This window comes from Mirounga angustirostris, unplaced genomic scaffold (genome assembly GCF_029215605.1).
Source record: "Mirounga angustirostris isolate CCGP_5_RB_7025 unplaced genomic scaffold, mMirAng1.0.hap1 SCAF_4, whole genome shotgun sequence".
In the NCBI taxonomy this organism is placed as follows: domain Eukaryota; kingdom Metazoa; phylum Chordata; class Mammalia; order Carnivora; family Phocidae; genus Mirounga; species Mirounga angustirostris.
The window spans coordinates 11726103-11740027 of record NW_026991712.1 but is presented as its reverse complement, the minus strand read 5'-3'; the positions used below and the strand labels follow the sequence as shown (position 1 = coordinate 11740027).

Here is a 13925-nt window from a genome sequence, read left to right as displayed (position 1 = left end):
TCACAGGAAGGCCCTTGTCTAAAATCCCCTTTCAGGGCGCCTGGGTGGCTCAGATGGTTAAGCGTCTGCCTTCGGCTCAGGTCATGATCCCAGGGTCCTGGGATCGAGTCCCACATCGGGCTCCCGGCTCAGCGGGGAGCCTGCTTCTCCCTCTGACCCTCTCCCCTATCATGCTGTTTCTCTCTCGCTCGCTCTCTAAAAAATAAATAAAATCTTTAAAAATAAAATAAAATAAAATCCCCTTTCAGCAGCTAAGTCAGAGTCTCCAGGCGCTGTGAGCTTGTGACCAGCAGAGGAGGCAGGATAGTTGAGCTGCCTTGTAGCCATGGGGGTCTGAAAGAAGAAGCATCTCTCTGCCCTTGACCATCCCTGTGCAGCTCTCCTCTTTCTTTGGACCTCCCAAAAGCACATAGGGCACAGCCTGGAGGCCAGTGTTGCCTGAGCAGCTTTTCCAGGTCTGAGGTGAGACCTTGGAAATAGGGAGAATGGGTCATAAAGCCACTGACAGGCAGAAGGGGGACCAGAACCCATACAGTGGTCTTTTCCCTACCCAAACCATTCTGGTGTCCACCTTCCATGCCCCTCCCATCTCTCAGCCTCTCGCCACCCAATGCTCCAAGAAATACTCCCGCACTGGGCCAATGGGGGCCGGAATCTCAGGGCAAAAGCCCTCAACTAGTGAAAAATGCTAGTGCTTACTGAGCCAGAGATAATCTCCCTGCTCCTGCAAAATATGCTCCACTCACCTCCTTCCCACTTCCTTCCCACCCCATACCTCCTTCCAGGTGTTCAAGCCCCAAACTTGGATCATTCTTGACTCCGATCTGCTGGGGACACCTGTGGCTCTCCCTCAAAATATATACTGGATCTCATTCCTTCTCACTACACCCAGTGCAATGATCTGCCTTTATTTTTTGCCTCGATTGATTAATTGCCTCTTGCAATTCCTTAATTGGTCTCCTTGCTTCTGTCTTGCCTCATCTCAGTCTGTTCTTGGCAGTCAGAGGGTTAGAGTTAAACCTTATCAAAGATATCAGTTTATATCAGTCCTTGCTCAGAGCCCTCTGATGACTCAGAGCAAAGGCCAAAGTCTTCTGGTTGGCTGCTATGGCCTTATGTGATGCGATGCCATTACCCCTCTGACCGCACCTCCCTCCCTGGCTCCCCCTGCTCCTCAGGCACTGTCTTGCTTTGAGGGATCTGCAGTTGCTCTCAGCTGTCTGCCCAGGACCCCTTTCCGCAGACACCCTCACTGCTAACTGCCTTCCCTCCTTCAGTCCCGGCTCACATGCTACCTTCCTTAAGACACCTACCCTTGTCCACCCTACTAAATTGCTAACTGGTCCTCTGCCCAGCACTCCCAGTCTACCTTAATTTTCCCATAGGCCTTAGTATCTTCAACTGTACTGTATAATGATTGAAATCGGTCCAGTAATTAATTACATCTAGACACTGGGAATACAGCAGTACAGGGAACAGACCTGGCCCTGCTCTAATGGAACCGACCATCTGGGGCGTGACACACAGGCACTAAACAAAAGTTCCACAATCACTTTGCTAATTCCTGCCATAATGATGATATGCAGGAGACTGCCGACCTGGTTAGGGGAATCTAGGGCCTCCTCAGAGCTGAACATGCCCTAGGATTCCACTTTGATCAAGCACACTGATCAACAGCATGACTTTCCCAGGTGTCACTGACAAATGTGCTACTTTGGGAGATATGTCTGAGGGCAGAGGGAGAAGGATAAAGAAGGGTGGCAAGAACAGCAGGGGTCAGGCCTCCTATTGTAACCTTAGACCAACCGCAGATGGGCGCTGGTGGATGAATACTACCCTCGTCTGCATCCAGAAGGACAGATCCAAGCGGCTTTCTACAAAGCTCCCCAGAAGGGCCAGGAGCACAGAGTCCCAACATGAGAACCCAGCCTTGTATTGACTTTCCCTCCTGGCCTGTTTCACTCTGCCCAGCCCCTGGTTCTGCTCACTGGGACCTCCTCCAAAAATTACCCACAGCACACAGCCCTTGCTCATGCTCTGCTTCCCATGGACACCCCAGGCTAGAACAGGTTCAGTGATAAGTGAAGCGGAGACAAAAACAGAGTAAGGGTAGTGCGGAGTGTCTGGGAGTTTGTCATTTTCAACAGCAGGGGTCAAGGTATGCCTCCCTGGTAGGTAACATCTGCACAAAGACAGAGGGCATGACCCACCCACAATCCCAGTAGGGGGACCTGCCACTGCAAAGGACTTGGGAGAGGGGAGTGACCACCCTGTGCTCAAGGAACAGCAAGCTTAGCCTGGCCAGGGGTGATGGATGCGAAGCGAAGGAGACACATGATACTTGCACACATGCACGAAGGCTCCTCCTCACACCACTGTTGACAATAGTCTGGAAAGAGCCGGAGTCCATCAAACAGAGGGATGGTTAAGTAAGTTATAGTACATCCATATAATGGAATACTACACAGCATTCAAGAAGAATGAAAACACTCTTTATATAAAAATATGGAACAATTTCCAATTCATATTAAATGAATAAAGCAAAATGTGGAATGGTGCATATAGGAAGTTGCATTTGGGTAAAGGCATGGAAGAATAAACATGAATGACATAAAATTTGAACCCAGTCTATTGCACTTACAAAAGCCATACAAATTATTTCTCCTACAACCACACATTATTGAGGAATTTCTCAAAAAAAAAAAAAAAATCTTGAATGCTCCTGGTGTTATGTGTAAACCCAATATTCAGACCACACCATGGAGAATATACACCCAATATTTGCTTTTACTGTGGCTTCTTCTATCCGAATACCCTCTCTGAACACCCAGAACATGCTGCCCTCCTCCATTCGGGCCCCGCCCGGAACCCATCATTAGAGTCCTAAGACACAGTCTAAGTGGGCTCTGGAGAGGTACTTACTAAATGTTGACGGACATAAAGATGTGCTTGTGAACACACTGACTGAAGCAATGTATCCGTACACTGGAGTTTGATGCTTAAAAATCATTGTGTTGCTAATTTTCATTTCAAAAGGCAGTTCATCGCCTCTCCATTTAGAAAACTGGAACAACCACACAGTGTTTATTAGTTATAGGATCTTTAAAGGGTTCATTAAAATTGAGCAGCTTTGCCTAGCACCTTCACTGAGGGAAGTAGAACTGGTACTGTTGACTACTCTAGAATAAATGGAAAATAATACACGTTAATGGACAGGACACTTGGAATAGACTGCGTTGTTGTTTTTAATACAGTTAAATGTCATGATGGACATAATGAGACTGACAGCGAGCACTTTTGATACGTACAGGACATTATGGGCATTATCTGGCATAATCCTCAGGGCCACTGTAGAGGGGTAGGTATCTCGAGTATTACCCATTTTGTAAATGAGGACGTGGACTCACCAAAGTCACACTGAGTTAAACTCCAGTCCACCAACTCCAAAGTCTGTGTTTTAACTGTTCACATTCCTACTGCCTTTTGCAGATAGTATATACAAGACATGTAGTATATGATGTGGAATCAAACATTAGAGATTTTGTTTCAATTCTCTCATTTTACCGATGAGGCAGAGTTCCAAAGAAGTGATGTGGCTTGGGTTTCCTGACTCTTCATGCACAGATCCTTCTATGCATTCTTCTATGCATCACACTGTACAGAGCCTGAAATATGCTCGGTAAGGGATTATTTCATAAGAATTTATGGGATGGAGTTGACTGCAATCTCAAATGGAACCAGAATGGCATTTTTAACTCAAAAGACCTAGATTTGAGTAAAAATGCTAACTATCTTTATGACAAGTCTAAAATATTTTGAGCAATCTTAAAATAGCCGAGTGCTTTTTAATCCCAATCTGTAAAGGGAAAATAGCTGATTGAAATGTTCTAGTCATCCATATTGAGGGCTGTAGAAATGGGGCAGTGGTGAAGAGAGTCATGATGCAATGGGTACTTTGTATCAGGAGGGAAGAGGCACAGGCACTGGACTGAGAGGAGCAGAGATACTGAGCAGAACCGTGTTTTAGAGGGGAGAGGGGGCTAGAGGAGGCCGGGTTTCGAGTGTCGTTAAGATTTACCGACGTGGAGCAGGGTCCCACCTCCCTCCAGTTCGCAGGGCAGACCCTGCCAACTCACCTTGGCCCTCTTTCTTGATGAGCCCATGGTCAGTCCCATTATCCTTCACTCTAGGACGGATGTTACGAATAAGAAATCAGACTTGGTAGGTGGGAAGTTGACGATTTGTTCTCTTTGGCCATCTGAACCGCAACTATTAGACCCGAAATTAAATCCGTGGCAGCAGGGATGGCTCCTTTTATCACACTGCAGCACTGCACTTCCCCCCAGTTCTCAAATAAACCTGCTCTTGTAACTAGCAGAGGGGTCAGCAAACTCTTTCTGTAAAGGGCCAGATAGTAAATATTTTAGCCTCTGAGGGCCATATGGCTTCTGTCACAAGAATTCCATTCTGCTGTTGTAGTGCAAAAATAGCCAAAAATAATATGTAAACAAGTGAGTGAGGCTGTGTTCCAATAAAATTTTATTTATGGACACTGGAATTTGAATTTCATATACTTTACATATGCCATGAAATATTCTTTTGATTTTTCTCAACCTTGTAAAAATGTAAAAAACTATTCTTAGTTCACAGGCTGTACAAAAATAGGAGGTGGGCAGATTGGCCCGCAGACCAGTTTGCTAGCCCTCAGTCTGTAGTAGATTTCTCTACTTCTCCAATATGCGGAGCGTGAGCTCTGCTGACTGCAAAGGCCAGTCTCTCTTCCAGCTGCCTCATTATTTTTTACTTGTGTTCATTCACCCCATTCGAGCATTCGCTTGGCCCCTACTCCAGTCTGGGTACTGCACAAGATCCTTGGGGCACTGAGGGAAAAATCAGACATGGCTCTTATCCGAGTTCTCACAGGGTCAGAAAAGGCACCCACAAGTGCAGTCAAGTATCAGAGGTGTTGGAACAAGACACCAGTGTTGGATTCCCAGGGCTGCCATAGCAAATTACTACAAATGTGGTAGAAATGTGTCCTCTCATGGTCCTGGAGACTGGAAGTCTGAAGTCAAGGTGGCGGCGGCAGGGTTGGTTCCTTCTGGAGACTCCCTTCTTCTGGAGTGAGAAATCTGTCCCATGACTCTCTTCCAGCTTCGGGTGATTGCCAGCCATTCTTGGTTCCGTGGCTTGTCGATATGCGCTGCTCCTATCTGCCTCTACCTTCCCATGGCCTTTTGCTCTGTCTGTTTCCCTTTCTTTTCTCTTACAAGGATTTGTCATTGGATTTAGGGCCTACTCTAATTCAGGATGGTCTCACCTCCAGATCCTTGATTTTACCTGCAAATACCCTTGTTCCAAGTAAGGTTGTATTTTCAGGTTCCAGGTAGACGTATCTTTTAAAGGGCCACTATTTAACCCATTACAATACTCTTAGAAGACTGGGGTAATGTTATCCTGAAGGCTTCATGGAGAAGGTCTTAAAAAATGAGAGCTGCTGGTCAACGGATAGACGTGAGGGAGGAAGGAAAGTGCAGGCTTGGGGACCAGCCAGAGTTGGTGTGGGGGGTGTGACGCCACACGCAACTTAGAAACTGCAGGCAGCTGAGCCTGGCTGAAGAAGAGCAGGGTATGCACCGGGAGCACATGAGACCAAGGCCAAGGAGGTCAGCAGGGAGTCCACGGTGGCGATGTGGGCATCATGATCCAGCACCATTAAGCCAGAAGGATTTGGTGGAAGCCTCTGGGACTCCTTCCACTTGAAATGCACCAGAGCTCAGACACTCAAGACACTCATCCAACCCCAGCACAGTGGGACTAGACAAGCTTTAAGCTGTTTCTCCCAATCAGGACATTTCGATCTCATGATTAAGGTTTTATGATCTTTAAATAACACACACGCGGGTTTTCTACGAGTGTCAAGGCTTATGGCTTCAAGCCCCTCTGACACACACGCTCCTCCCAATGCTGAGAGCTGCTCTTCCTGCCACCCTCTTCGCCTCCTGTGACCACCCTCTCACCCCTGGGGACTGTGAGTCAGGCAAGTGCAGTTTTCTTCCTATTACTACAACCATACAAGAGTCAATCAAGAGTAAGAGGCAGTTAATGACAAGATCAATGGTCTTACTGCATTTAGCAAGATTTTAAAAGCAATCAAAACTAAGACAATAATGAAAAATACTATTACAAAGAAGGGGAAATATTTGATGTGTGTACGCACTCCACTAAAATAACACGGGGAAGACTTTACAAGCTTAAAAACAAAACGCCAGTAAACCAAGCCACACTTAGAAAAATGAAAGCTGATTTTTATTTTATCATCAACAGCCATTCTTTAAACATGAACATGCATACGTAATATTCTACGCACACATCACAGTTTTTAACGTTAGTTAATAAAGGTTAAACACACAACATACATCCTTACAAAAAAAGTCAAATGCAAACTTAAAACTTTAAACAAAAGTCTTACTAATTTAAAAAAAGTTTGTGTTGGGTACCATTTGTACAACACAAGTTAATTTAAACATTTTCATTTTGGCTGCACATGAAAAAAGCGGCAGTAGAAAATAAAGTCATTGAGGGTTTTTAAATAGCAGAATAGGCAGTTTTGCCATGCAGGAGAAGCAATATTAAATATTAGTTTTCAAAAAAAATCCACATTTAAAAATATTTAGTTCAAGTCACAATTTTTCTCAGTAGAGACCCCAATGCAATGCATAATTAGCTGCCTTAGATGGCCCGTTTGAAAGGACAATATCCCTTCAGAGTATAACTTTACTGATTTTGGCACAGAAAAGAAGTCTTAAGAACGAGAACATGATTAAAAAAGAGGGAAGAGGAACAGAGGCAAGAAATAAAAAGCAAGAGTACATGAGATAGTAATTGTAATCACTAAAAACTGAGCATTCCCAGTCACTGCAGAATACTGTCTTCCATCCACAGCAGGTGCGCACTCCACGGCTGTTACTGCAGCATGGACTTGATTTGCTTGGAGGTAGTCTCATCATTCAAATGTTTTGTTGTGTACCTAAAAGTAAACAAACAAAAACAGCAATTTTAGGGAATTTAAAAAAAATCATTATCTGTACTCACTGGTTTCTAGTATTACAAGATGAGCAAATAGGCCAATCTTCCCTCACAGAATCATGCCCTTGATTTCCAGCTTCAACTGGATTCAGGTTGTCTTGCTTAGCCTCCCTACCAGCTTTTAAACAGAAGATCCAAGAACTTTGTAACTGCGTCACAACTGGTTAAAGTCTAAAGGAAACACTCAAGCTGCACCTCTCACTCAGATGAAAACAGTCCTTGCTCCATCTCAGGGATTGACAAATTACAGCCGGTGGCCCAATCTAACTCACTACCTATTTTTGTATGGGCTGTGAGTGAAGTACATTTTTATAATTTTAAATTAATGGGGAAAGAAATCAAAAGAATAATATTTCATGTTAACATGGAAATTATATGAATGCAAATTTCAGTGTTTTTATAAAAAGTTTGTTTTTTTTTAAGATTTTATTTATTTATTTGAGAGAGAGAGAGAGAGAGAATGAGAGACCGAGAGCATGAGAGGGGCGAGGGTCAGAGGGAGAAGCAGACTCCGTGCTCAGCAGGGAGCCTGATGCGGGACTCGATCCCGGGACTCCAGGATCATGACCTGAGCCGAAGGCAGTCGCTTAACCAACTGAGCCACCCAGGCGCCCCTATAAAAAGTTTTAATGGAAGACCGCCATACTGATTTACTTCAGTATTACCTATGGTTACCTTCTTGCTACAGTGGCAAAGTAGATGTGACAGAAACCATGTGGCCCCAAACCCTAAAATGTCTGTTTACCCTCTAGCCCTTTACAGAGAAATATGCTGAGCTCCGTTCTAGTCCCAAACTATCACATCCCAAAATGTCTCAATACTCTTAAGTGCCTTGTTTCCAGCTAGATGTGTTTTGCTATAGGCATGTAAACACAAGAACATAAAGAGTGATCACTGGTTTATGAGAAGATTCACCACAGGAGCCCTTTAATAGCCCAAACTCAGTGAGTAAGCCTACGTGTCCGACTCTGTTCCAGGAACTTACAATCTGGCAGGGCAGACAGATGGTAATATACTCATACCAGGGGCAAAGGAGGAAAATACCAAGTGGGGCCTTAGAGACAGGTTATTCCAAGTGCAGTGAAAGCAGTGGAGGATATTAGGTGGGATTTCATTTAGGTTCTGGAAGGACTGCTCTGGCTGCTGAGGAAGAAGTGTAGGGAGCAGAGGAACAGCACAGGGACCAAGCAGGGCGCTGTTCCAGGGGCCTCAGGGAGGGATGACCAAGGCCTGGACCAGATGAGAAGCAATGGATACAGATGTTCAGTGCTTGAATGTGGACAGTTCAGACAGAACTTAATGCTGTATCAGTTAATTTGGCTTCTAAGAATTTCACATATAATCTTTAAGGAATATATCTTTTTTTTTTTTTTTTTTTATTTGACAGAGAGAGAGAGAGAGAGAGAGGGAACACAAGCAGGGGGAGTAGGAGAGGGAGAAGCAGGCTTTCCGCTGAGCAGGGAGCCCGATGCGGGGCTTGATCCCAGGACGCTGGGATCATGACCTGAGCTGAAGGCAGACGCTTAACCGCCTGAGCCACCCAGGCGCCCCAGGAATATATCATTTTAAGCAAGTACACACAGATGGTCTTTGTGTCTTCAAGAAATTTAAACCCAATTCTTGTTAGTTTCATTTCAAATCAATTTAAAAATTGAAGAAAGCACCTGAATGCAAAGCCTTGGAGAGGTAAGGACACAAACATGTACTTATTAAGTACCTGATAAATTCTCAACAGTTTTACTTGTAAGTCATTTCCAAACTGTTCACATATTACTAAAGAGACACCAGAGCACCTGGCATGTGATAGGTGCTCAATTAATTGGTACTTGTGGAAGGAGACAAGAAAATATGCAGCCAGGCTGGAAAAACAATCCATAAAGGAATATTTACATTAAGTGGCAGGCGATGTAGCCAACACTAAAGCCTTGTTTTCTTTTCCAAGTGCAGATAAAGTATATTTAGCTGCACACAATCCTACTGATGTCAGGAAATAAAAATGTTTAACATCCTTCTCTTCATTTCTGTTTTTTCCCTTTTCCTTTATGCGCCTGAATAGGGGACAGGGCCACACAAGTGGCACACCAACATTTCTACACAGATTTAAGTTTTAAGTACCACTACTCAGCAATGTTCTGGGACATTCCAGGAGTTCTGAGTGCTTTCCTCTCTACCAGACACAAGTTCTTGCTGCTTCTGCGGGATGTGATCATGCACTTCCAGCAGTTCTCAGATCCTTGCCCTGAACGGTGCTGACTGGGAGGCAGGCCTATCACATCACCACATTCTTCTCAAGAAATGGCCAGGAATTAGGGCACCTGGATGGTTCAGTTGGTTAAGCGTCCAACTCTTTGATTTCAGCTCAGGTCATGATCTTGGGGCTGTGGGATCGAGCCCCGTGTTGGACTCTGTACTGGGCGTGGAGCCTGCTTGGAATTCTCCCTCTCCCTCTGCCCCTCCCTCTCTAAACAAACAAACAAAAACAAAACAAAACAAGAAAGAAAGGAGGGAAGGAAAGAAGGAAGGACAGAGGGAGGGAGAGAGGGAGGCAGGAAAGAAAGAAAGAAAGGGCAGAAAGGGCAGGAACACCTAACATGTATGAAAATAATATATGGACACGTATGGCATTATTTCACTTTGTGTATAACACCAAAGTTCCTCTGAGTGCTATGACTTTTCTACCGAAGAAAATCAACCATTATTTACCTTTACTCTGAAATTTAATAAAGAATGCAGTTATCTAGCACTGAATCTTAACTCCCAGCTCTAGGTTGCTCTCTCATGGTCAAGGCACTTGGTTCCATTTTTCCAACCTGTAAAATTTAGGCATGACTTGCTGCTTTTCTGTAATCACATACTATAAGTTGGAGGCACTATATATAATAGCTACGGAGAAGCATTCAAAATAAACAGCATATATATGTGTATGCAATTAAAATTGAAAATTTTTTTAGTTATTGGGGTGCCTGGGTGGCTCAGTCAATTAAGCGTCTGCCTTTGGCTCAGGTCATGATCCCAGAGTCCTGGGATCGAGACCCGCATCAGGCTCCCTGCTCAGCTGGAAGCCTGCTTCTCCTTCTTCCTCTGCCTGCCGCTCCCCCTGCCTGTGCGCGCAGTCTCTCTCTCTCTCTGTCAAACAAATAAAATCTTAAAAAAAATAAAAATAAAAATAAAATTTTTTAATTATTAACTGTCGGCTCTGAGGCAAATGATGGAGTGAGCATCTCTAGTAAAGCAGCTACTCAGAAAGTAATTCCACAAAAGTATCTCCCATTCTGTAGAGGTGTAAATAACAACAATTGCACAGCACTTTTGGGATTATGAAATGCTTTTTAAATAGTATCTCCTTTGCTCTTAGAGTGAAGAACATTAAGGGCTACAGTGATTTAGTTTGAGCAGTGTTTCTCAAAGTGCCAGCATTACATCAGCTAGGGTGTTTGCTTATAAAATGAGATGCCCGAGCCCCACCCCAGACCTGAGAGAGAGACTCTCTGGGGGATGGTGACCTGGGGATCTGCATTTTCACCTCCTTCCTAGTTATTCCAAAGCACTTCAGAGTTCAGTCATGTAGGAAACCTAAGGCTCAATGATATAGCATCAAGCACATGGGATTTTTATTTTTTTATTTTTTTATTTTTCATTCTTATGTTAATCCCCATACATTACATCATTAGTTCTAGATGAAGTGTTCCATGATTCATTGTCTAAGCACATGGGATTTTAAGAATGAAATCCTGACTGTGAAAACAGATTCCGACATTTATTAGCTATATGATCTGTGAGTCTCTCAGACATCCCCAGCACCTCCTATCCATCACCTACCTCACAGAGCTGTGGTGTGGATTAAATAAAGTCCTACATATGACATTGTTTGTGAACGTACAGTGATATAAAAATGTTACTAATTGTAACCACTACCATAAAGTATCAAGTGTACCAATGAACCTTACAAAACTTCCCAGGTGAAAAAGTAAGAACCTGACACATAACACGTAAAAGCAGTTCAAGAGTTATCTCTGCAACAAAACCTTCATTTTCTACTTTCCATTAGATACGTGGAACAAAAACTGAAAACTGACAGGTGGCTCTTGCCTCAATGGTGCTTTACTTCCCCTTTCCCTCAAACACAGACTGTTGCATGCGAGACTTCAATCCCACCTCTCAGCCCCGTTGCCTGCTGCCGCTCTAAACAAGAGGCCCAATTACCTTTAAATTCTGAAAAACAAAAGCAAACTCTGAGTTTTTAATGTGTGGGGCACTGTCCCTTCAAGGTAAAGAAATACAACACCAGGCCCAGGGCGCCTGGGTGGCTCAGTCAGTTAAATGACTGCCTTCGGCTCAGGTCATGATCTCAGGGTCCTGGGATCGAGCCCCACATCAGGGTCCCTGCTCAGCCAGGAGCCTGCTTCTCTCTCTCCCTCTGCCGTGCCCCCCCGCTTGTGCTCTAAGTATAAAACTCTTTTTAAAAAATTTAAAAAACATAAAAAATAAAAAGAAATAACACCAGGCCCTCCTAGACTTTGATTCCCTCTTCCTTTTCAAAGCAGGTTTCCTGTCACTGGCTGGCTTCACAGTGTCTCACCAGTAAGAAAGAAGGGTCTTGGGAGAAAACCCAGGCTGACTGGGACCCAGGGAGTCTTCAGAAAGGGATCAAGTGGTAAAGATTCACAATACCATGAAATGGATAAAACCAATGAGGTTTATGTTGTAAAAACCTCCAGAGTAAAAAATTCCCGAAAGTTATGGTTTCTGTAGGCTTATGGTTGAAATAGTTCGACATTATGAGGCTTTTTATTGTTATATTATGATCCTGAATCTTTCTTATATTTGTTTAGAATTGACCTCCTTTACTCATGTAGTCACTGCTTACAGAATACTTTTCATAATCCTAATAAAATCATTTGATGGTTCCATTCAACTGAGATGATACAGCATAGAATTCTGCTTTATGATGCACCAAGTGTGACTAAGCATTCAAGAGGAATAACAACCTATTTTGCTCATTAAAGGTGAGAAATTTAATACTGAACTGGCAATCATTTTTGTGTATCATGTGAACTACAGTGCACTACAGTGAAAAGCAAAGATGGCCCATGACCTCAAGAAGTCTCCATAGAAATATTCTGTGCCCGTGTAATTTTGTGTTTAAACACAAAATAATCAAGCAATGAGCAAATTATCTTTTATGTTAGGGAAGTTATACTATAAATTAAATCTCTGTGAGTCCAAGATGTTATAGTACGCTGAAATTTGCATTTAAAAATATTCCAGCAGGAGCGCCTGGGTGGCTCAGTCATTAGGCGTCTGCCTTCAGTTCAGGTCATAATCCCAGGGTCCTGGGATCGGGCCCTGCATCAGGCTCCCTGCTCTGCGGGACCCCTGCTTCTCCCTCTCCCACTCCCCCTGCTTGTGTTCTCTCTCTCGCTGTGTCTCTGTCAAATAAATAAATAAAATCTTATAAATAATAAATAAATAAATAAATTAATTAATTAATTAATTTAATTAAATTCCAGCCTTCAAGAGGTGCTGGCCGCTCAGTCAGCAGAACACGTGACTCTTGATCTCGGGGTCGTGAGTTCAAGCCCCGTGCTGTGCCTAGAGCTTACTTAAAAAAAATAAAAAGCCTGTCTTTAAAAAAAAAAAAAAAAATTCCAGCATTCTTAGGAGCTACAGTAACATCAAGTAGGTCTAAGCTGAGAAAAGACAGCAAATAACTGCTTTATTTTCATTATAAGAAATACTGTAAGAAATATACAAAAGTAATAAAGATATCTGTGAAACTAGAAATGTAATCACACTATATTAAGGGAAAAGAGCTAGTTTTCGTAGAAGTGTTTTTATGGTATTATATTTGTAAAAAGATAAGTATCACAGAACTGTGACTATCTACAAGTGTAAAGAAAAAGCTTTGCAAGACTATATATCAAAGTGTTAATAGTGGTTTATTTCAAAAATAGTGAGATCATGTGATTTCCTTATTTTGCTTTACATTTTCCTGTGTTTGCTGAATTTTATTTACTGTGAGCATGTTGTACATTCATTAAAAAAATTAAAAAGTAAACATCCCAAGACAATAAAAAAATGAAAGCCAAGATCTTTGGCAAAGAAATAAAGCTGCTATTTTCATGTGACTGCACCCCCCTGACACGCACGCTCTCTTTATTGTAAAAATACTGTAACCAGTATTTGAAAGCAAGATTGCCAGTAAGCAAAATGAGATCTTCCCATTTCTAATATGAAATATATATTTTCTTTGTACTATTCACATTTTGAAACATTTTCTTACAGATATTTTTTCTATACATATGCACATGTACATATACACACCTGAGAGCATTTAGAAGACCTTCTACACTATTTGGAGGTTGGTCCTTAAGAACTTTGATACAACCTTTCATCTAAGGAGAAAAGGAAACAGAAAAGGTAAAAATGTTTGTTTTCCCATATAACATTCATTATCTCAAAACAGTAGTACTTAAATTAGCACAACTATGGAACTCATGAGAAATTACATTCTTAAAATGTCAAAATCATTTTTCTTAAAAGAAGGAAAAAAATCTACCCAAATGTTATTTTCAGTTTCTCTGTGAAACAAAACTTTTTAAGAACCGATTCGGTCAAACAAAAGCACCATGCACACGAATGAGAAAACGAAGGGTCGGCTAAGGGACGACTTCCCGGAACAGGTGCGGAGCAGCTTTTGAGAAGACGGAATGGACACGCTGCCAAAGAACAGAGAAGCCTTTCCAGGTAGACAAACACCTTGACAAAAATAATAAAGCTCATCACACGCAGAGGACCGAATTTTGCAAGGCTGAAATGACTAGCATAGGGGAGTT

The 13925-nt window shown here is 42.7% G+C and overlaps 1 protein-coding gene across 20 annotated transcripts in view; it reads right to left on the bottom strand.

Annotated features, from left to right (window-relative positions):
- Window positions 1-6282: 6282 nt before the first annotated feature.
- The window catches only part of CYRIB (CYFIP related Rac1 interactor B), a 148543-nt gene continuing 140900 nt past the window's right edge, over window positions 6283-13925 (bottom strand). For all 20 annotated transcript variants that reach the window (XM_064587871.1, XM_064587874.1, XM_064587877.1 and 17 more), the window contains 2 exons: window positions 13414-13484; window positions 6283-7030 (listed from right to left, as the gene is read on the bottom strand). In XM_064587871.1, coding sequence (XP_064443941.1) covers window positions 6967-7030; window positions 13414-13484 — 135 coding nt within the window. In that variant the 3' untranslated portion in view covers window positions 6283-6966. The remainder of the gene's footprint in view (window positions 7031-13413; window positions 13485-13925) is intronic.